Source organism: Lepisma saccharinum, chromosome 5 (genome assembly GCF_977018435.1).
Source record: "Lepisma saccharinum chromosome 5, izLepSacc3.1, whole genome shotgun sequence".
Classification (NCBI taxonomy): Eukaryota; Metazoa; Arthropoda; class Insecta; order Zygentoma; family Lepismatidae; genus Lepisma; species Lepisma saccharinum.
The window spans coordinates 21,054,971-21,078,074 of NC_139233.1; the positions used below are offsets into that span (position 1 = coordinate 21,054,971).

Sequence of the window (23,104 nt, forward strand, 5' to 3'; positions counted from 1 at the left end):
GGAACTTTTTGCATTTTGAGGCAACCCCATCATTGTTCTACAGGAAACTAATGGTTTAAAGGCTCTGCTTTCAAGTAGGAATTTCGATTTTTGTCCCCATTTTAAGAATTCTGGCCCACTGCGCACTGGTGTCTTCACACAGCTCTGGTTGGCCTTGTACACACTACAACATTTATTATAGTATTTCTCATTTTAAAGTACCACAATGATATTCTAAATTTAGACATATTATTTTTAAAGTATATTGTCATGAGCTTTGTACAACCTTCATGTTGGATTACATGCACCATTGTGCATATTTTGGTTATAATTATGTGAACCTTTAAGTCTACTTACTATTACAAATAATATATGCGTGTGCAGTTACAATTACATTGTAGATTTGATCATCTCCAATCAAACTTCCTGGTTGACCTAATTCTATACGGATTAAGATACTTAATGATGTTCCAACTATTCCTGATCAGACCCCAAAAATTAAATATATTGTACCAATATCTTTATGGTTAGTAGAAAATAATCATCGTTGCAAGAATGAGATGACTGAAGTTATAGGTGATAAACTGTAAATTTATTTATGAGTTTTAAACTCTCTCATTAATTTTGGCTTTATAGTTAAGAATAATAATTTTGAACTGCAATTTCAGGGTGATACGTTGTATGTATTAAGGCCTAAAAGAGTACCTTTTATTTATGACTTTGAAGCCTTGTACACACTATCTCTTCCTCGACCCCATTCTCTCTTAGAGCCTTCCAAATCTTTGTTCTGTCCATGCTATCATATGCCTTTCCTATATCTAGGAATGCTATAATCAAATCATTTCCATACTCGTGCCTTTCCTGCATTTGGCTTATGGTGAATATCAGGTCTACTGTTGATCTGCTTCTTCTAAATCCATACTGTTCCTCTCTCATGTTCAGCTCTGTTACTTCCCTTTTTCTCGCCACTATCAGGGATTATAAATGTTTAGTTCACTTGTCTTGTCATAAAGAATATTTTTGCATGTAGATTTAAGTACAGGGTAGAGAATGGAAATATGAAGTAAATTGAATGTAAGCAGTTTCCGAATTGAAGAAAATATTGCTGATATTTAAAATCAAATTTTTGTATGGATTGCCTCTGTTGTTTCATAGATATTTGTAATAGTAAGTAGACTTATAGGTTCACATAATTATAACCAAAATATGCACAATGGTGCATGTAATCCAACATGAAGGTTGTACAAAGCTCATGACAATATACTTTAAAAATAATATGTCTAAATTTAGAATATCATTGTGGTACTTTAAAATGAGAAATACTATAATAAATGTTGTCCTTGAGAAAGTTGCTAGGTCTAATGCAGGTGATGGTGCCTGCAGAGGGGGAGGGTGTGGGGTTGTAAGATAGCCAGATGGCCCCCTGGTTGACTAATTCACTCCTTATACCACGTTCCCAACGAACTAGAAAAAATAAATAATTAAATCAAGTGCTCTTTTGGCCCAAATATGCAATTTTGTATGGTATTTGGTTTAGGATGTGACTGACCCCAGAAAATATTCCCTCTCTCAGCCCTTTTGCCTATCCACTAAATTTTCCTGGCACTATCACTGTTCCAGTGACACTAGAATAATTCAATACATGTGCATATATAGGCCTAATAAAATAATTTTGCATTATGTAATGATAAAGAAATTATTAATTTGAACTTGTCACCTGATGCTCACCTCGACTGGAACCCTCATGTGTAGCTCCAGCATTCCTTCAGGCTTATAGTGTGTCACAACCATTTCATCAATCATGGGACTGCGGAAACTGATAATGAAATATTTCAATTAGTCAAGATGTATAAAGAGAAAAAGAAATTGTTTTCAAAATTCATTCTGATGTACTTTTTTTTATTAATGAATTTAGATTTATATATAGCACTAGTTTATAATATGGTACTTGTTTCATCTTATTTGATTGCATATTAGAATTTGAGCTAGTGTGGTGAAGGTTTTAACAGTGAAAAAAAAAAAATAATTTACAGAGGTAAAGGTAAAGGTAAAAAAAAGGTAAAGTGTTCCCCTGTGCATAGCACCACACCATGAAGGCGTATAGGGGGTGTGGGGGTAACGCCCCACACTTTCTTGATCCGGTCGTGAGGCTGCATCCAAATCAGCAGCTGCTGTTGCGTAGAGCATTGTTCCATTGCCGATCTCCCTATCAACATCGTCTGAATCTGCGGCATTCGTGGAGTTGGAGGGGAGAGGCAGAAGGTTCAACTCGCAATATGGCAACAGGGCTACAGCAACTTTCACTTTGTAGAGGCAACGTTTACTGAATTGATGATTTAACCCTACAGAGCTAACATGCAAAATCTGGAATGCTAAAATCAAGGTGCAGAGCATGTTAGTTACACTATCGTATTGAGATATATGTTTTGATTTTTGGAATTGATATAATTTCTCAAGTAATTTAGAGAAGGAATCAATATATATTACCTTGTTTGTAGAGAGCCCATAGAATAGCATACTCCATTTTTAGTTATTAATCTGTAAAAGTTGTCACAGCATTCAAATTCATAATCATTCCATGTACACTTGTCAAAGATTTCATAGCAAGATTTTGTGAGCTGGAAAATAAAAGAACAAGATAAAATCATTTACAGTCACCTTTTATTGGATGAATTCTATGTAAAACACAGAGAATGGTTCGAAATTGTTTTGATTTTTAGAATTTTAATTAATATTTGTAGTTGCAATAGTGGTATTGAAAAGTAGTACAGTGTAACCTCAGTTATATTTCCCTGTATTTTACAATTTCTCGCATTAAATATTAAATAAAAAAAGCAACATACCTACATTTATTTCTGACTTTTACATTTTCCTGGTTTTTGAATTTTTCCACCTTGATCTCTATGGGTATTATTCATAGAGAATTTGTTACCAATGGACAGACGGTCAGAAGGGAGTTCTACCCTTTTGAGGTTTTGAAGTTTCTGTGGGTACGATTTTGACGGATGTGCCCACAATACCAACAACAGGGCACATGGGCCTTTTGATTGACAATGCACCAAGCTACCGGTCTGTGGTTGTCCATCAGTTTTTGGCCTCCAAAGGGATTTTTCTGCTTTACCATCCCCCTTATTCTCCTGATCTCTCTCCTCCTGACTACTTCCTTTTCCCGAAACTGAAATTGCTGCTGAAAGGGACCAAGTTTGATACTGTTGCAGACATTCAGTGTTTCAACTGAGTATCTCCCCACTATACCCGCTAGACTTCCAGAAGTGTTTTGAAAAGCTGAATGAGCGTTGGATTCATTGTAATGAAGCACAAAGAATGCATTTTGAATAATATATACCCAAGAGTGTCATTGCATGTGCGGTTCCTGTTTTCTCATCCAAGTCTGGAAAATTATGGGACACATTGTGTATATAAACTCAAAAATCAACACATCAAACAGCAGAGAAACTTGCATCCATCAAACTTACATTTGATTGTTTTATATTGTTTTGTACTTTATAACAACGTTTTTCTTTCCTGCATTCTCTTAGTTTTAATAGTGACAATGGTTTATTGTAAAACTTGCCCCCATTCCAATAAAGATGATTTATTATTACTACTAATTATGATTTATCACTTATTACTCATTGCTTTATATTTATTTAAAATTCGATTTAATCATTTTGACTAATGTATTTTCATTGCATATTGCAGTGCAATACTCACCATATTAACAATGTCAATGTACTTATCCTTTGGACAGTTTGCACCAATTTCACATTGTCTTTCGCAATCGGCACAATAATAGTTTTCCCTTCGTAGAACACCTTTCAGAAAGTGTGCAACTTGAGGGCTCCAAGCACCAGACTGAAACCAACTGTAAAGAATTTCCATAATCACCATGAAACTAGTATTATCAGTATAATATAAATTGACTACATGTAACTTCAAACTTAACCACTGAGTTATTCATCAACACATTTCACATATTGATAATAAATGCTCACAATTCCTCTAATTTTAATGAAATCTATTTAGAAATACTTCTAAGGAATACAAGTGAATCTACAAATAGTTGTAGATAACTGTGGTAGAAAGTAGCCTTACTGCAGCATGCCATTATCATCAAATCACACTGAATGGTCTAGAACAGAGATCTCCAAACTCACCGAGGCAATGAGCTACTTCACACATTTGAAAATACATAATGGGTTACCAAGTGTGAATTGAAATTTTTAAGATCCCTTTTGCTTTATAAAAATTTTGAGATATGTAATTTTTTTTTTTACAACACTAATATGCCAGGGGCCTCGGGTTCGAATCCTGGCATGAGCATGTGTTTCCAATTTGAGTGTCCCTTCATCAAATTCATCATATCATCACTCATCCTCATCGTCGCCATTAGCCAAAAGTGGCATAAGAGTGACACTAAATAACAAAAGCCAAATCAAATCACATCAAATTATTATTTTCAATTTCTATGGAACATCTTGAAAGTTCAAAACATGTAATACTTTTCTTACAAACACAGTAGAATTTAAAAACTGCCCCTAATCATTATCATCTTGCTTCTTACCATGCTCATAAGGATGACACTCGTTTTCATCCACAATATTTTTTAGGTTGAGTGAATAGGTGGTCATAGTTATTGGAAGGAGTTGTCCAGATATCCATCTGTTGACAAAAGCAGATCTTTCTGCCACTCAAATATTGACGCTCTTATCTACAGTTTATTTTAGCCAAACTCATCACGAGCTACTGGAAATGACCTCGTAAGCTACCGGTCACTCAAGATCGAAGGTTTGGCGATCCATAGTCTAAAGGGAATTCTAAATAGATGTACTTTTAAGAATTTGGAATATCATGGTGGTTATTCGAAAGGAGAAGATTTTCGAAATCAACTTCGTTGGTGCATGTCAAAGGTTCAGTGTTGTCTTAATGCAAAGCATACTGTTTGAAACAAACTTTTCTTCATTTCTTGAAAGCAAGTGAGAGATAGAGTCCAGATCAGGCCACGGCAACTTGGAATATAGGTGCCATGTTTCAATCAAAGGGTCTCAAGTTCGATTCCTAGTGGGTGCATATTTCAGTGGTTGCAATTCTGATTAGCCAATTTAGTTTGCTTTTATTTTTAGTTTAGTTTACACTTGATATTTTATGATTTATAATTTGAGCTGTATGTTAGGATTTAGATCAGTGATTAGCCAACCTCTATAGCAGAGTGGGTGGCACAGCATGTTATGATGCCAGGGGTCCCTGATTTGAAACCTGGCCTGGGCATGAGCGTTCTTTGTGATTGTCCCTTCATAATATTATTATTCATTCTCATACTTGTGATTGCTGAGAAATGGCAGAAAAGCGAAGTAAAATAAACCATTTCAATCAATAAATTTGATCATTGACTATCCCACGCATTATGACTTTCCCAAAAAGTTTAATTTTTTCACAAGAAACCTCTGGAAATTTTCACAGAAGTCCGATTTATTGTCATTTCTGTGCTAAATTTACTCTTACATGAAAATATTATGGATAAGTCTCTCATTTGAGGATCTCTCCCAGTTTCTTATTTGATGGAGAATGTCTATTTGCAGAAAATAATTGTATGTCATTTGGCTTCAGTGAACCCCAGGCAAACAGTGAATGAGTTGCACCTGCCCATAACACAAGTATCTGATAGAGGCAATAAAATTATGTATAAAATTCTATAATTTTGTCAGTAATATCTACTTATATAAACTTTTACAAATGCCATGATTAGAATGATTAGAAATATGAAAATACGTTTGAAATAGTTGCTTTGAGAAAGGGCAGCTTCCAAACCTTATTCATTCTTGATTGAAATACCACTTGAGATTATTTAGATCCAGATTTCATGCTTCTATATAAGTGAATAGAGAAAGCTACATTTATTGTGTTGTCTGCTACAATAACATGAAGGACAGAGGCGAGGCGTCCGGTCATCGGCAGATGTGGTGATGACTTAGCAAAATAAAAAAAACCCTGCATTTTAAATATTTTAGAGAACAAGTAAAAAATAAGTCAGAATATGCTCATATTTATAAGCCAACTGACACCATAAAATGGCTAGAAATACGCAAGGGATTCGCTAAGTTTAGTGCATCGGAATGAGAGCCCAGTACTATTCCCCGTGGCCAACATGCACACTACGTTTCCAATTGAAGGCAATGGTGTTCGCTGGCCCAGGTCATTGCAGAAAATGTATGAATCTCTGTACCTGCTCAGAAAACACCCAATGACCACTTGAAGGTCTGGTCATAAATGGCCTTTTTTTCAGCTCCCATGTTTACGGCAGGGTTTCTCTGACATCATCAGGATTAAAATTTTTCCGAGTGCTATTTCCATCATTGTAAAGCATGCAATACAATGATCAAATACACACAATTAGTGATGTGAGTGAACATTCTTTTTAAATAAATTGAAAAATCAGACCTTCTTTCAATTATGTTAGATGAACCATCTAATGTTAACAGTAGTTCTCAATTGTCAACTGTCTTGAGATCTGTGCGTAAGGAGGATGGTTTATTGGTTTTACTAATGTCAGTACCGATTGTATAATGGGTTATTTGTTCATGTAAAAATTGGCAATAAGAAGAAACTGGAGGATAAATTTATTATTGCTCAAACTTATGACGGGTCAGCAGTTATGTTGGGGCATTTAGCAGATTTGCAAAAGAAGGTCCAGGACGAGTACCCGAAGGCGTTAGTTACGCATTTCTATGCTCAAGTATAGATTTAGTGCTTTCCCAGGTAATGAATGAAATACCATGTATTCTTATGCACTTTGCCACACAAGAACGTTAAAAGAAAACCATCCCATCCTTCTCACAACCCAGGTGGTGTTATACATCATGGTTAGTTAACACAGTTGAACAGTGCAGGGAGCCGATAATTGACTTTTTTTCCTAATATTTGATGACAACTGAAATGGACCGGGCAGGTGTGGCACAGCATATGGATTTGTGCACTTTTTGCAATGCTTTCAAACAATATTTTTACTGAAGACATTTTCTCCTTTGATGAAAAGTTTATCCACCAGGTTAGTTGTGGAGAAGATTCCAAGCTTTCAAGAGCTAACGTCAGTCTCATCTTCAGGGTAGAAGTGAGAGCGACGTTAGCTATCGAAAGCTTGGATTTTTTGGCATTGACCGAGGAGAAATATTGTGCCCCCCGTCTTCCAGGTTGGAAGGAAAGATCGACCCTGATGTTTGACAACTCTTGCGATAACTACGTAAAAATGTCATGCTTCACCACTGATGAAGGAATATTATGGAAGGAGATTTTTGAAGCTTTGAAACAACACAATGTCAGCATGGCTTCATCCTGAATCTACAGGGTTCCTGCCATGGATATAGAAAAAAAAATTCAGAGGGGGAGAGTGTTTCATCCATAATTGATACTATGCTTAAAAATATTATATACAGTCATTATGCAAGCTACAAGCATGTGCTTTATGGGAGAGAATACAGGTTAAATATATATACTATGATACTTGCTGAGGGGAAGTGCTGAAGTAAATGAAGTCCACACAGCAGAACCCTTAGTTCCAGAACCTAACTTGACTGAAGTTAAAGATGCTATTAAAAGGCTTAAGAATAACAAAGCACCTGGCATTGATTTAATACCAGCTGAGTTAATTAAATATGGTGGAAATTCATTAATATGTCAAATTCATAAATTAATTTGTTTAATATGGAATAAAGAAGAAATCCCTCAACAGTGGAAAGAATCCATAATTGTTCCTGTGTTTAAAAAAGGTGATAAAATGAACTGCAATAATTACCGTGGAATTTCTCTACTCTCAACAACATACAAAATATTGTCTAACATTCTTTTAACAAGACTAACCCCATATGCTAATGAAATTATAGGTGATTATCAATGTGGATTTAAACGTAACAGATCAACTACAGATCAAATTTTTCACATCAGACAGACACTTGAAAAAAAGTGGGAATATAATCAAAATGTCCATCAGCTATTCATTGATTTCAAAAAAGCATATGATTCGGTCAAAAGAGATAAATTATATAATATATTAGTAGAGTTTGGAATACCTAAGAAGCTTGTTAGTATGATAAAAATATGCACCAGTGAAACAGAAAGTAAAATTCGTGTGGGTATTAATATGTCTGACAAATTTACAATTCATGATGGGTTAAAACAAGGAGATGCATTATCTCCATTGCTCTTTAATTTTGCCTTAGAATATGCTGTTAGGAAGGTAAACGAAACTAAAGAAGGACTAAAATTAAATGGTGTGACTCAGTTGTTAGCATATGCAGATGATGTAGACTTACTGGGGGATGATATAAATACGATTAAGAATAATGCTAAAATATTTTTCAAAACTGCTAAAGAGATAGGTTTGGAAGTTAACAAAGAGAAAACTAAATATATGCTTACAGGCCGAAACCAAGTGTTAGGTAATAATCAAAATCTAATTATTGATAACAACTCGTTTGAAACAGTTTCCAAATTCAAATACTTAGGAGTAATATTAACAAATGAAAATGATATTAAAGAGGAAATAAAAAGTAGGCTTAATTCAGGAAATGCATGTTACTTCTCTCTTCATAAACTTTTGTCTTCTCGTTTAATATCTAAGAAACTAAAAGTTAAAATATACAAAACAGTAATTTTGCCTGTAGTATTATATGGGTGTGAAACTTGGTCCCTTACATTAAAAGAGGAACATAAATTGAGAGTATTTGAAAATAAGATCCTTAGGAAAATCTTTGGACCTAAAAGGGATGAGGAGACAGGTGAGTGGAGAAGGTTACATAATTTAGAACTACATAATTTGTATTCATGTCCAGATATTATTAGAATAATTAAGTCAAGAAGGCTTAGGTGGGCAGGCCATGTGGCACGAATGGGAGAGGAAAGAGGAGTTTACAAGGTTCTTGTTGGGAAACCTGATGGTAAGAGACCTGTAGGAAGGCCAAGACGAAGATGGAGGGACAACGTTGAGATGGACCTAAAGGAAATCGGTAGGGATGGAAAAGAGTATATAGATCTTGCTCAAGATAGGGACAGATGGAAGGCCTGTGTTGCTGCAGCCATGAACCTTCGGGTTTAAGAAGGCTAGAGAGTTAGTTAGTTAGTTAGTTAGTTGGGGAAGTGCTGAGTGTAATGCATATATCCACTTATTTATGGTGAATAAAAGATCGAGATTTCGGTACAAAAACCTTGCATATTTTGGGATCAAAAGTGGTATATAAAATGGCATTTCGGTGTTAAAATAGTGAATAAAAACCTGAATTTGATTTAAAAACTATACTTATTACACAAAATTAACATTTTACTTCTGATAGCACATTTATATAGTTATCAGAGTATGAAGCTTATTCCTGTGTAAAGGAGTCCAATTTTGCTTCTCAAATATTTACAGCAGAGTTAATCAATTGCATTATTTGCAAAACTCACAGGATAATTCAGACCTTCGAAGGTCTCATCTGTAAATAAACCCTAAATTTCCTGTTTTGAGTTAATTTCGCATTTTTCAGTTCATTTCGAATCATTTCGTGACAAAACATGGTAGTAATAATATGCACCTCACACCTTTTAAAAACATGAACAATTTACACTACAATATGCTATTTCACATTTTGTGTTTTCGTCAAAAACTAAATATGCCCCTAGTAATGTGCTTTGAAGCCAGAGGTCCCAGGTTCGAACTCTTCTTAAGGTGGGATTCAAACATCTTATCCAACAACACAAGAATTTGGAGGTCCGAAAGGGAATTTTTAGTGCAATCTTGAGGTAATTTTGAGTGTGACCCAAAAACAACGCTGGGATGAGGATGGCAGAGGCGCAACCACAATTTTTTGTCTGGGGGGGCAAGTACCAGAATAAATGGTATTATTATTAATAATAATAATGTTATTATTATAACATTATTATTTTTATTGTTATGATTGATTTGCTTTATTTTATTTTGCTTCTTATGCCACTTTTAGCTAATTTGTGAAGATGGGGATGATGACATTGATGAATGGACACTCACAAACATCCATGCCCAAGCCGAGATTCGAACCTGGGACCAATATTATTATTATTAGTAGTAGTAATGGTAGTATCAAATATGTTATTTCCCTTCTAAATTATGCAGAAAGGAGGGTAGAAGTTGGTGATTAAGCATTCGAACAAAAGATTTGAATTATTTTTTCAACACGTTCAATTTGACATAAATAATTGAAAGCAACCACACAAACTATTTTTTGAAAGAGAAAATGCTTGATAAATGCATTCTAAATATAATTCTTTTTTACATTAACATGTATAACTTTCATGCATGATATATGTTTCACATATATGCAACATGTAGTGTATTCAAAGTTTCTTTAATAAATATTATATACAACATATATTATTTAAATACATTACACAACCAATTCATCCATCTCACAATAAACCAACAGCAAAAATTACACAAATTGTCTCTCAAATGTGCACGCATCTTTTCCTCAAAACAATTGTTCATGCATTTAAAACATAATCAATTAAGACAAGTCTTATTTCTCTGTCTGGTAATTTACAATGCATTACAGAGAAGAAAGATAAATTGGGAATGAAGCGAGCAAGAAAATTTTTGGATCCAATTTTTTTGAAGGCTGAAATCAATATTGATTTAATAGGATCCAAATAATTTCATGCGATGCCAACTCATTCTCTCTTTTACAACTTTTGTGCTTCCCCGATGGTGTAATGGTAACATTGTCGTCTTGTGACCCAGGAGTTCTGGGTTGGATACCTGGTGGAGGCACATGGCACAGTGGTTCGGATCTCACTTTAAACTGTAGGACCAGTCCTGATTAGCCTTTATGTGCGTAAAGTGGACTTAAAACCACAAATCAATCAATCAATTTTAAAACTTATTTTCATTTACATCGTTCGGCACCCATGGCCGACTCCCGCCCCCTAGTTACGGTTCTGAACTTTATAAGACTAAGAAAAGCAAGGATTGTGTGTGAAGCAAGCAAGAAAATTTTACGAAAAGTATTTTTATTTGCATAAAATTTGAAGTTGTGGGCGGTAATTGCTCCCTGCAAGTACACTTGGCCGTCAATTTTTGCACCCTCCCTTGCCCCACTAGAACTCATTTCTGTCTAAGGTTGGGGGGGGGGGAAATGTCCCCCCTGTGGTTGTGACTCTGGAGGATGTACAGAAGTGAAAGTGGTGGTACCCCAGGTGTCTTGTGATTGCAAGAATAGAACCTGTTTCACAAGTGTTGCTGGCATTCCAAAAGTTTGAAAATTTAATTCTCGCCTGATTGTTCATCCCATGTCATGGTGCAATTTGTACTTGTATGATCAAGTGGCTGGAAATAAATCAATCAATCAAAGCATTATGTCACTGTTGTATTTTTTATAAAGTTTTGAATAAGTATTTTAAAATGAGTTGCCGATTTTGGTTTCTGAACTTGTATTAATCCAACATGCCATAAGTTTCAAGGGGTTCGAATCCCTCTTAAAGTATGTCCATGGTTCCCGTCTAGCTATAGCATTGGCTCATATATGTTTGGATCAATTGCATAAGATTTAAATGAATAACTGCTTGAAATGTGGTGAAAATTGTGCCTTGATCAGGATTTCAACAAGGGAGTACTTTACATACCAAGTCAATAAAGACTTCACCACAGTTTCCATGATTTACTTATGGAAAATATAATCAATAAGAGCTTTACAGATCAAACCTAGGTTCACTTACTTGTCAATGAATTGATGTCTATAATTTTGTAAAATCAAAATTTCCTGACTTTTTCAGGTTTTCTAGATCAAGAACCAACATTTTCCAGATTAAAGTCATTAGGGCAATTCATGTATTTAAACGTTTGTAAAAAAGAGCCAACACCACATTTAGTATCCTACTAAGTAAGTTTTTTGAATATTAACTTCACATGTGATAACAAGAAAGGAAACTGAAAATAGAAATTGACTGTTGGTAAGGACTATCATAATGAGCTTTTATGTAAAATTCAGCACGTATTGACTTATGGTTAACGAAGTTTTTTAAAACTAAAAAATCACAATAATTATAGCATAAATAATACATAATTACAGTAAAATTTACTAATAATATTCATATTAATCCTAAGATCTACTGAATCCAAACCAAAAATTGCAAAAGAAAGTGGGAAATTCCCATAGCCACTTACTGTAGTAGATTTCTACTTGGAAACAATTCAAAACATGACCATTTCCTAGAATATTTAATACACAATTTCTATCATAACTACTGGGAATATTCAGCACATCAAACTGGAGTATAGTTTTTCCACAACAAATTTTAAATTTTTTGCTTGCCCTTTTTTCTTTTTCTTTCTTTGTTCAAAAACCTACTTTTGGTGCACAACTACAAAAAAGTTGATTTTTCGAAAAAAACAGTAAATTTTCGTTATTTCCATGAATTTTCCAGAAAAAGTAAATTCCTTCACTTTTCAGGTTTTCCAGACTGATAGATGACCTGATTTTTGTCTCAAGCTCAACTCTCTAAGGCACAAGACATACTTGAATGCCCTACTTGTCTATGGATAACTATAATAATCAATGGTGTTTCTTTTTTGTTTTCACAATCATGCAACTTAAAATTCCACATTAATTACATACCTGTTAGATATTTTCTCTAAGTCATTCTGCTCAAATGCTTCACATACAGAGACAGCCGGGAATGAAATGTTCCAACTTTCATAAGCAACATCCACATCATAAAGAACTGTGTGGTTGTGATAATATTCCCAGAAGTAGTTTCCAAGCACATAGACCAAGCAAAAGTATGCGGCAATATGAAGCACCAAACATATTCTGTTGAAGAAAAAAGGTGATGCATTTTAAATTATCACACACACATAAATATTGATAATAAATATATTTCAGGAAAACTTAAAATTATATGTATATGGTTGCTATTCTGATACCCATGATCTAAAATGTATCTAAAAGTAGTTTCGTATTGCTGTCGCAGTAGTTTTAGCTCAACAGAAAAAAAAATCAAAATAACATGAAATACCACCATCTTCTCCATGTAAGCTATTTCCTTCCATGCAATGATTTTTCCTACACCCAACGCCTCCCAAAATTTCCTCAACAAGCCCCATAAAAAGGTTTCAAAATGACTCTTTTATGATCGTTTCAAATATACCCTTACATCCCAAAAATGAAAAAAAAAAATGTGGATAAATCCCTGTTTACATGCAGTGTAGAATGTGAATTTCCAGTAGAAGGGAGGGGGATTCCAGTAAATTCTCTTGAAGCATTAGGATAACATATAAATTGTGCACATAAATTCTCCCCCAGTACCAAAAATTAACCAGAATGGAGGATATTTCCCTCATCCCCCTTTAAATGCTACCCTGCTTATATGATAATCAATTAAGTCAATTTATACTTATGTCTATATTTTAGGGTATATTAAATTTTTTGAGTGTATCATATTTCTCATGTTAAATTACAATCACTTCTGATACTTATTGTGCAGCCACGAGCAATTTAGGGTTGGTATGAATAATTTTTCTCGGTACTTCAGACCCTGATCTCCTCCAAAATCTTCTGCCATCTTTCTCTCTCTACTGGATACAATTGGGTGGGAATATGTTTATCTGTGATTACATGCTGCAGACTTGATTTCACAACCTATTTCCTTCTGTCCTGCTCCTTAGGGTTAAGATTGACAGGGTTGCAAACAGTATTAGGCTCAGTGCTCAAAGTGACGGAGATGCAGAGGATCATATACCCCAAATAAACTCTGTACCAGCTAACTGTGGACCAGGCGAATGAGAACAAGTTTCTGCGCAAGTAGCGACGCGAGACAGCTCCACCAATTAAAAACAGTGAGAGAAACGGGATTGTGTAATGGGTGATGGGAGTTACCCGATTTCCCCCTTCGCTATGCAGCGTTGCAAACTTTTGAAAAGGAATAATACCGAATGCACATGGCAAACGGACCGCATTTTTGTCTCCAGGTCCGTACGATTGGTTTAAGAATTTCTTAGGGAAATATTAGGGATAAAACTGCAAGAGGAAATTTTGACAAGTTGTTCATTTAGCGTACGGACTAAGGTCTGGACCATACAGTTGGTAATGCTGCAGTTTCATCACTCGATTTTCCTCCTCAACGTCTGCCGATAGGCGTGGCCCTGCTCTACAGTTAGCTAAGATAGGGTATAGCAAACTTTCGCAAAAAAAACCTGTCTTATTTCCACCACATTAAACCATAGGAGCATATCCCAGCTAATATTTTCCTCTTCAAGCGCTGATTAGATTGTAATGTTTGACGGAAATCTGTGTTTCCGTACAATAAGCATTTGATTACACACATCCTCGTGGACTGATCGCGACGACGAGGATGAATAATGTTTACATAAAATTTGTAACTGGATATCAAAATAGAAGCAGAAACATGTGAATGTTTTTGTGTTTTATTGAAACACAAGACAAAGACATAACATGTAGTCAAAACCAAAAATTCGACGACCTTTATGGTAGAGTGATTAACTTACCATGCCAGGCTAGAGTTGTGAATCCTGAGTAAGACATGGATGGGTGCCAGGCCCTTAGCTAAAAATTTATTTGGGGGGGGGGTGCTCATCCCTTATCAGTAAGGGCATCACCAAAAATATTTGCAGAAAAGCTCAGGCCATAGATAAATCTTGATTAGTGCAAATATTAATGACAATAATAAGTATTGTTTACAATAATAACTGTAAGTTATTATAAATATACCAATTGCAATCCAAATTTATTATTATTAGCTACATATATAGAGAGACTTTGCTACTCGATCTACCATATTAGTGAATATTTAACACAATGGTTGTCCATTATTTTTCTTATATTTTGTACGGTTAGTGTACTGAAAATCATAGTTATTGTATACTGTTATAAAACTTTACACAATCGTTAAAAAAAGGCATTAACAGTTAGTCGTAAATATTGCTCATAAAGTTGTGATCTCTCACAATGAAAACTATAAGTTGTGGATCCATTTATTCTTTGGAAATGGTAGAATATGAAAATATAACCTGGTTTCTCTGTTATACACTAAACTATTTTCGATGTAATGCAATTTTTATTGAGGTTATAACTTTATTTCTGTTATTAACAATAAAAATAACATTTAAATTAGATATTTGTAGGATTCCGTTGGGGTCATCGGCCCCCATAGCCCTCCCCTTGGCTATGTGCCTGATGGGTGCTTGTATCATCATTTATTTCATCAGCTTATCATTCATTCTCCAACGAGGCTCTGGTATCTGGACCTACGGCCAATCCTCTGTAGGGCTGTGTTGTCCTATGCTTGTCATTGTGTGTCCTGAATGCCTCTTACAAGCCTCAGCTTTTAACTTTGGTAAGGATATTTTAGTCCTCGCAGACATTATAGTTTTAGTTCTTGTTTAGTTGTAAATGAATGAATTAGTTTTCAAAAATTGAGTAAGGACATTTTATTTTCTTGTTAGAGGCTTGTCCTCAATTTTGTTTTAGTTAATGGGGTTATCCTTGTATAACGTGATGGGCAAAAATAGCCTATGTGCTGAAGTGCCCATAATATAAAAATATATAATATAATCTTCTACCTAGATATATATATAAAAATGGATGTATATATGTTTGTTCCCGCATAACTCTCGAACGCCTGAAGCGATTTCAACCTAACTTTGTACACATATTACTTACAATCTGGAAAGATATACTGTGGGGTAAGACACCCCTGGCACCCCTAGAGGTGGGGGTGGGAAGGGGGCAACATGTAAAAATAATCGAGAACGACCGATAGTGTGCAATCTATAGTTTTTGGGGTTGCTAGGATGAACAGTGACACTCACAATGCCATTCAACTCCAAGGCACCCCTGGTGGGAAACGGTTGACGACATGTAAAAATAATCTAAAACGACCGATATTAGTGTGGAATCCATAGTTTTTGGGGTCGCTAAGTTTAATAGTGACACTACCAATGCCATTCAACTACAAGACACCCCTGGTACCCCTAAGTGTGGGTGACATGTAAAAGTAATATAAAACTACCGATATTAGTGTGAAAACCATAGTTTCTGGGATCGCCAAGATGAATAGTGACACTACGAATGACGTTCAACTCCAAGACACCCCTAGGGATGGGGTGGGAAGGGATGACATGCAAAAATAATCGAAAACGACCGATATTAGTGTGGAATCCATAGATTTCGGGGTCGCTAAGGTGAATAGTGACACTCCCTATGCTGTTCAACTCCAAAACACACCTGGCACCCCTAGGGATGAGGGTCGGAAAGGGGTGACATGTATAAATAATCTAAAACGACCGATATTAGTGTGGAATTCATAGTTTTCGGGGTCGCTAAGTTGAATAGTAACACTACCAATGCCATTCAACTACAAGACACCCCTGGTACCCCTAGATGTGGGGGGTGGGAAGGGGGTGACATGTAAAAATAATCGAAAACGACCGATATTAGTGTGGAATTCATAGTTTCCAGGATCGCTAGGATGAATAGTGACACTACGAATGACGTTCAAACCCCTGGCACTCCTAGGGATGGGGGTGGGAAGGGGGTGACATGCAAAAATAATCTAAAACGACCGATATTAGTGTGGAATTCATAGTTTTCGGGGTCGCTAAGTTGAATAGTAACACTACCAATGCCATTCAACTACAAGACACCCCTGGTACCCCTAGATGTGGGGGGTGGGAAGGGGGTGACATGTAAAAATAATCGAAAACGACCGATATTAGTGTGGAATTCATAGTTTCCAGGATCGCTAGGATGAATAGTGACACTACGAATGACGTTCAAACCCCTGGCACTCCTAGGGATGGGGGTGGGAAGGGGGTGACATGTAAAAATAATCTAGAACGATCGATATTAGTGTGAAATTTTAGATTTCGGGGTCGCTAAGATTAATAGTGACACTCCCAATGCCGTTCAACTCCAAGGCTCCGCTGGCACCCAGGGGTGGGGAAGGGGTGACATGTAAAAATAATGGAAAACTACTGATATTAGTATGGAATCCATAGTTTTCTGGGTCGCTAAGTTGAATAGTGACACTCCCAATGCAATTCAACTACAAGACACCACTGGTACCCTTAGGTTTGAGGGTGGGAAGGGGGTGACATGTAAGAATAATCGAAAACGACCAATATTAGTGTGGAATCCATAGTTTCCGAGATCGCTAAGATGAATAGTGACACTACGAATGACGTTCAAACTCGTGGCACCCCTAGGGGTGGGGGTGGGAAGGGGGTGACATGTAAAAATAATAGAAAACTACCGATATTAGCGGGGAATCCATACTTTTTGGGGTCGCTAAGATTACTGTCGAATGCATATTTTCCGGGGTTGCTAAGATTAGTGTCGAATCCATAGTTTTCGGAGTCGCTAAATTCTTTGGTGAACCCACTATTCAGGAAGCAACACTATAGTTACAATTCATTATTTTCCTGTTTAATAGAAGATTAGGATAAATACATTACCCGGGAAACGCCGGGCAATCAGCTAATACAGTAGAGTCTCGCTTATCCAACATAAACGGGCCGGCAGAACGTCGGATAAGCGAAAATGTCGGATAATAGGGAGGTGTTAAGAAAAAGTCTATTAAACGTCAAACTAATGTTATAATTTTACACATTACGAACCTAATACAGTAATCATGTTTTACAACAATACAGAAAACATTAAGTGGAAAAATGAACTTACAGTTACAGAATTGCCTATACGCGGTAGTCGGGAGAAACTAAAAATAGACGACGCTCACGCTCGCAACTTGCAGTTATTGTTGCCGAATGATGATTTTTTTCCGGTGGTATGTCGGATAATACGGAATGTCCGAAAAGCGAAGGTCGGATAAACGAGACTCTACTGTATATAATATAAAAATCAATCAATGAATCTTTTATCCTTATCGCTTCTATTACATGGGAAAAACGCGATGTAATAAATTAATATGGAAATTAGGAATAGAATTTCCGAAGTTCCCTTTCTTCCTTCATCCCATTATCGATTCTTCTCTTCTTTCCGTTTCCCTCTCCTTTTTATTCTTCTATCTTCCTCATTATCTCTCTCCTTTCGACATATTCCTCTCATTCCATTGTTTTCTCTTTGTTCTTTTGATTTACTCTCTCCCTTTCTGTCGATTCTCGTAGTATTTTCGCAAGTGGCTGTTCTTTTTTTGATTGCCTTTCTCGCTTTTCTTTTCATTCTCTCATGGCGCTACAGTGTGCAATGCTGCTGTTGATGGGCTCGTTCCCAAGCAGCATGTGTCGCGTGTCGCTTCGGTGTGAATTACCCCTTACATGAAACCTTCGGAACCGAAGCTACGTAATAAACTGCTCGTGTCGATTGTCGATTGCGTGCTGTACGGATTAGGCCGTATTCTGAATACCGTGTGTCGTGTTGCCTCGGACTCATGGCCGCATCAAGGCTTGTGGAGGCTCCTGGGCAAAATGTTTTGTGGAAGCCCCTCATTTATTTTATTATTTTTTACTAGGAGCTTTTTTAGCTCAATATGTTAACCACCAATTTTCAGCAGTTGAAATGGTAGACCTGATTTTAGAATCAGTAGTCATTCACAATCGAACATATCGCAGATAGGTTTGCAAGGAGAATAGCGCAGTAAAATAAAGTCACAGGACGAAAATTGCAGCGCTATAGCAGCAGTAAAATTCTGCGTCTAAATATCTACAGTATATTATGAAGAGTGAACACCGTAACTATAATACTAATGGGGTTCAGACGGAAACAGAGAACTGAGCATACAGTACATAATTTATTATAAATGATATTATTTACAATTAAGAGTAAATATGTCACTACATATGCACGGTCCATCTACTGGACAATTACCGACAGGTTCATTGTGGAAATTGTAGTAACTACACTTTCTTCAAGAACATTCCCAAAGGCATAACACTTATACTAGACACAGTTTTCTTGCCTTCTTCGCCGAAAATTCATCTACTATATCTTCGAAGTTCAATTCACGAAGAAATTCATGTTCAATACTTAATAAACAAAGATTGGATAAGCGATCCTGTCTCACGGCAGCACGAAGCCTGTTTTTCACTAATTTCATTTTTGAGAAAGATCTTTGTCCGCTGAAGTGTGTTACCATTAAGACGAAATACATTTTAAAGAGAATTTCGACGTTGGGAAATGTACTGCGGAACGGGTCCTTACATACAATATTTTAGAGGCGTGCATATTTCCTTAATTTTTCATGTTTCTGAAAGGTGTGAGGTGCATTTTCCTACCCTGTGTTGTCACGAAATGCTGCGAAATGAACTGCAAAATGCGAAATAGACTCTTAAAAACGATATTTACCGTTTATATACCGACGCGACACTTTCTGAAGTCTGAAGTATCTTGTGAGTTATGCAATTCACGGAAAATTCATTTATTCTGCTGTAAATATTTGAAAAGCAGAAATGGGCATCTTTGTACAGGAATAAACTTAATATTCTAGTAATAATTTAATGTGCTATTAGAAGGGATATTTTTGTTTTGTGTAATAGTGCAGTTTTTAAATCAAATTTGGGATTATATTCACATTTTTTAAAACCAAAATGTCATTTTATATGGCGCTTTTCCCCCGCTATAACAGCGAAATTTCATTTTCTTTATCGCTTTTGAACCCGAAATTGGCTGTTTTTGTATTGATATTTTGCTTTTTTATTTACCAAAAATATGTGCCCCTAACATTATACATAGACAGTTCCATTGGGATGTATTCCTGATGTTTGACATTGCTACTGCTTAGAACTCACAGTTAACGAAAGAAATTTATGTACTTCGTAGGATTATTTATTATCTTAATCGTATCTGAGAATTTATTGTTTGAATAAGTGTGACTTTTTTCCCGCACCACAGCCAAATCAATCCATGGTATAAACTATACTGAGCTTCTGATGGTATAAACTATACTGATCTATAAACAGATCGACTGAGCCCTGTGCTACAATTGGATCGAGAAGAGTGTAGACATACGACAAAATTAAAGTTCTTTTGATTTTTAAAATAAAACTTCTTGTGCAATTTTTCACAAGCATAGCCAGCTGGTTAAAAGATTTTTTGGGTGGAGGCCCTTCACAGCTTCCTTTTGGTGGGGGCCCCGGGCCAATTGCTCCAGTTGCCCATAGGTTAATCCGGCCCTGCTCGGACTGTTTCTCGCGCATGCGCTGTGAATGCTTGCTTATACATTGAAGTTGCCTGTGTCACTTGTCGCTTCGGTGTGAACTACCCTGTCGCTTGTCACTTCATCCTGAACGCTCCCTTAAGGGAGCTTGCAGACCAAAGCAACAAGCGAGAGGCGAGAAGCGACAAAGGATCGCTTGGAAACGAACAGTAGACGTAACCTCTCGAACTGAAGTAAGACGGCAAGCTGTACGTGTCGCTTGCGTGTTGCTGAAACTTTGTCGTTTTCTTAATGTCGTGGATAGTGCAGCCTCGGTCTGTTGGTAGTGCATATGCGGTGAATACTTGCCTATATACAGAAGGGGCTCGTGTCGCTTGTAACTTCGGTGCAAACTGTCCCTGCGGCTTGTCGCGTGTCGCGTATTGTTTCGGTCTGAAAGCTCCTTACTGTACGATGGATAAAAGATTTAATGGAAGCCAGAAAAACAACAAAGCAGATTTCGTACTCTATATAGTTATTGGTAATCGACAAACTTTATTTTAAGTATTCATGTCCTCATGGTTAACGAACCTTATTTATTCTCACTATACAGTGAAAAATAAGTTTTAAAAGGTCTTACCCACTTTCGGGAATAACATTTTGTGATGTCTCCCACTTTTTACTTTGGTTGGCATGATAAACGGTATTACTTTTACGAGAAGAGACGAGACGGGACAAAAACCCTTCGAGACGAGACAAACGAATATTTTCGAGACGAGACAGACCAAAGTCTCGTCTCGTCGGCAAAACTACTTCTAAGCAACACGTGTCACTTTTCGTTTCGGTCTGAAAGTTCTCTAACGCTCAAGCTCTGAAACCACGCAGGTTCTCGTGAAAAGCCTGCGCACTGGGCAGAGAACCATGAAAGAATGAATGAAGTAGGCCTATTACTTTATTGATAATATATCATTATAAACATTTATACCGTAAATTTATTTACGGTTGTTGCAATCCACCTTCAAAGTAGCGCTTCATGAAACAAGCAAAATAATAGTCGAAACCGGCTTTTGAGGGGGAAAAAATTGAGAAAAAGTCAGTTGATTTATTTTACTTCGCTTTTCTAGCCCTTTTGGCTAATTACGAAGATGTGAATGGTGGTAAGATGAGATTGATCAAGAGACAATCGCAATGGACAGGACGACACAAGTGCAACAGATGATTATACTGGTTGTGAATTCAGACGCCAGAGCCTCGTCAACCTTAAAAATACAGCCGAGGGCGTACTACGTGGATGAGAGGCTGACATTTGAGCGCCTTGAAAAAAGTGAATGTCATAAAACCGGTTTTCAGTTTTGCATATTGTTTTTTATTTTATTTTAAATAGATATCGATTTTGGGTTTTTGTATTTGAAAAGTGTTCTTAGGTTTCAAAAAATCGTTTTTGGTTTTCGCTAAGAAAGAAAGTGTCAAAAATTTCAACAACGCTAATAGTCACGTGAAACATAATCGCAAATTCATTGTGTATAGAATTGTATTAATTCCATATCTATAGTGTATGTCTTCATGCTGAAAAATTCGAGCGAATTTCAAGACAGGAACAGTAAGTGAGTACTTACTTCTGGAGCCAAGTAAGTTCCGGTTTCTCCAAGTAAGATATCAAGTCAAAAGAAGTCCTGTACTTGGTATTTTCCAAGTGGCAGCAACACGAAGATGTCAAAGGCAGCATCTTGAATGTATTCCCTCGCCTTCATGCTCCCTGGAACTCGCACCTGTCGCAACACAAACGCATGCGTTGTGTCACACATGTAAGCATTATGTTAAAACAACACATCAATATTCGGACACTCGGCACGAATATTACACAATCAATGGGGAAGTCGATTTTCTTCGTGAATTGGGGCAAAGCACGCTCAAGACTAGCTGATTGTGTGCGGCTGTGAAAAACAAGTGGAAACAACAGGGTGGTTACTCACCGGGAATTCCTTGAATTCCGGGAATTATTGGCTTCGGAAATTATGCGTGAATTCTACTTGATTTTTTTTCCGTTGACGTGAAAAATTACAACTTTTATTAATCCAAACCCTATTCACATTTTATGCAAATAAAAATTATTTTCGTAATATTTTCTTGCTTGCTTCGCTCGCATTTCCTGCTTTTCTTAGTCTTATCAAGCTTATAACCATAGTTAGGGGGCGCGGGAGTCGGCCCTGGGCGCCGAACTATCTAAATGAAAAAAAAAGGTGTAAAATTGATTGATTCATATGTCGTTTTTAAGTCCACTTTATGCACAGAAAGGCTAATCGGGACTTTTTTAAATTTTCTTTACTTCTCTATTCTGTTTACATCTATGGAGGTCTGGACCTACAGTTTAAAGTGGGATCCGAACTACTGTGCCTCCACCGGGTATCGAACCTGGGACCCCTTGATCACAAGGCGACGATGTTACCACTATACCATCGGGAGGACAAAAGTTGTAAAAGAGAGAATGCATTGGCGTCCCGTGAAATTATTTGCGCCCTATTAAACCAATATTGATTTCAGCCTGCAAAAAAATTAGATCCAAAAATTGTCTTGCTCTGTTCTCCGTAATGCATTGTATTGTAAATTATCAGACAGAGAAATAACACGTGTCTTAATTGCTTTTGTTTTAAATGCACGAACAATTGTTTTGAGGAAAACGAGCGTGCACATTTGAGGGACAATTTATGTATTTTTTGCTGTTGGTTTATTGTGAGATGGGTGAATTGGTTGTGTAATGTATTTAAATAATATAAGTTGTATATAATATGTATTAAAGAAACTTTGAATACGTACACAATTTAGTGTCCATGTCGCTCTATGAAACATATATCTTGCATGAAAGGTATACATGTTAATGCAAAAAATAATTATATTTGAATGCATTTATCAAGCATTTTCTGTCTCAAAAATAGTTTGTGTGCTTGTTTTGCATTATGAAATTGAACGTGTTGAAAAAATAATTGAAATCGTTTGTTCGAACACAAATGCTGTAGCA

General features: G+C 36.3%; 1 protein-coding gene across 1 annotated transcript in view; it reads right to left on the reverse strand.

Annotated features, from left to right (window-relative positions):
- LOC145988254 (pickpocket protein 19-like) overlaps positions 1-21,842 on the reverse strand; it is a 37,047-nt gene extending 15,205 nt beyond the window's left edge. Inside the window, exons 1-5 of the mRNA XM_083123119.1 lie at positions 21,705-21,842; positions 12,597-12,791; positions 3,694-3,844; positions 2,467-2,597; positions 1,708-1,795 (exon numbers count right to left, since the gene is read on the reverse strand). Of these exons, the coding sequence (XP_082979245.1) occupies positions 1,708-1,795; positions 2,467-2,597; positions 3,694-3,844; positions 12,597-12,791; positions 21,705-21,814 (675 nt within the window). The 5' untranslated portion in view covers positions 21,815-21,842. The remainder of the gene's footprint in view (positions 1-1,707; positions 1,796-2,466; positions 2,598-3,693; positions 3,845-12,596; positions 12,792-21,704) is intronic.
- Between the last annotated feature and the right edge of the window lie 1,262 nt (positions 21,843-23,104).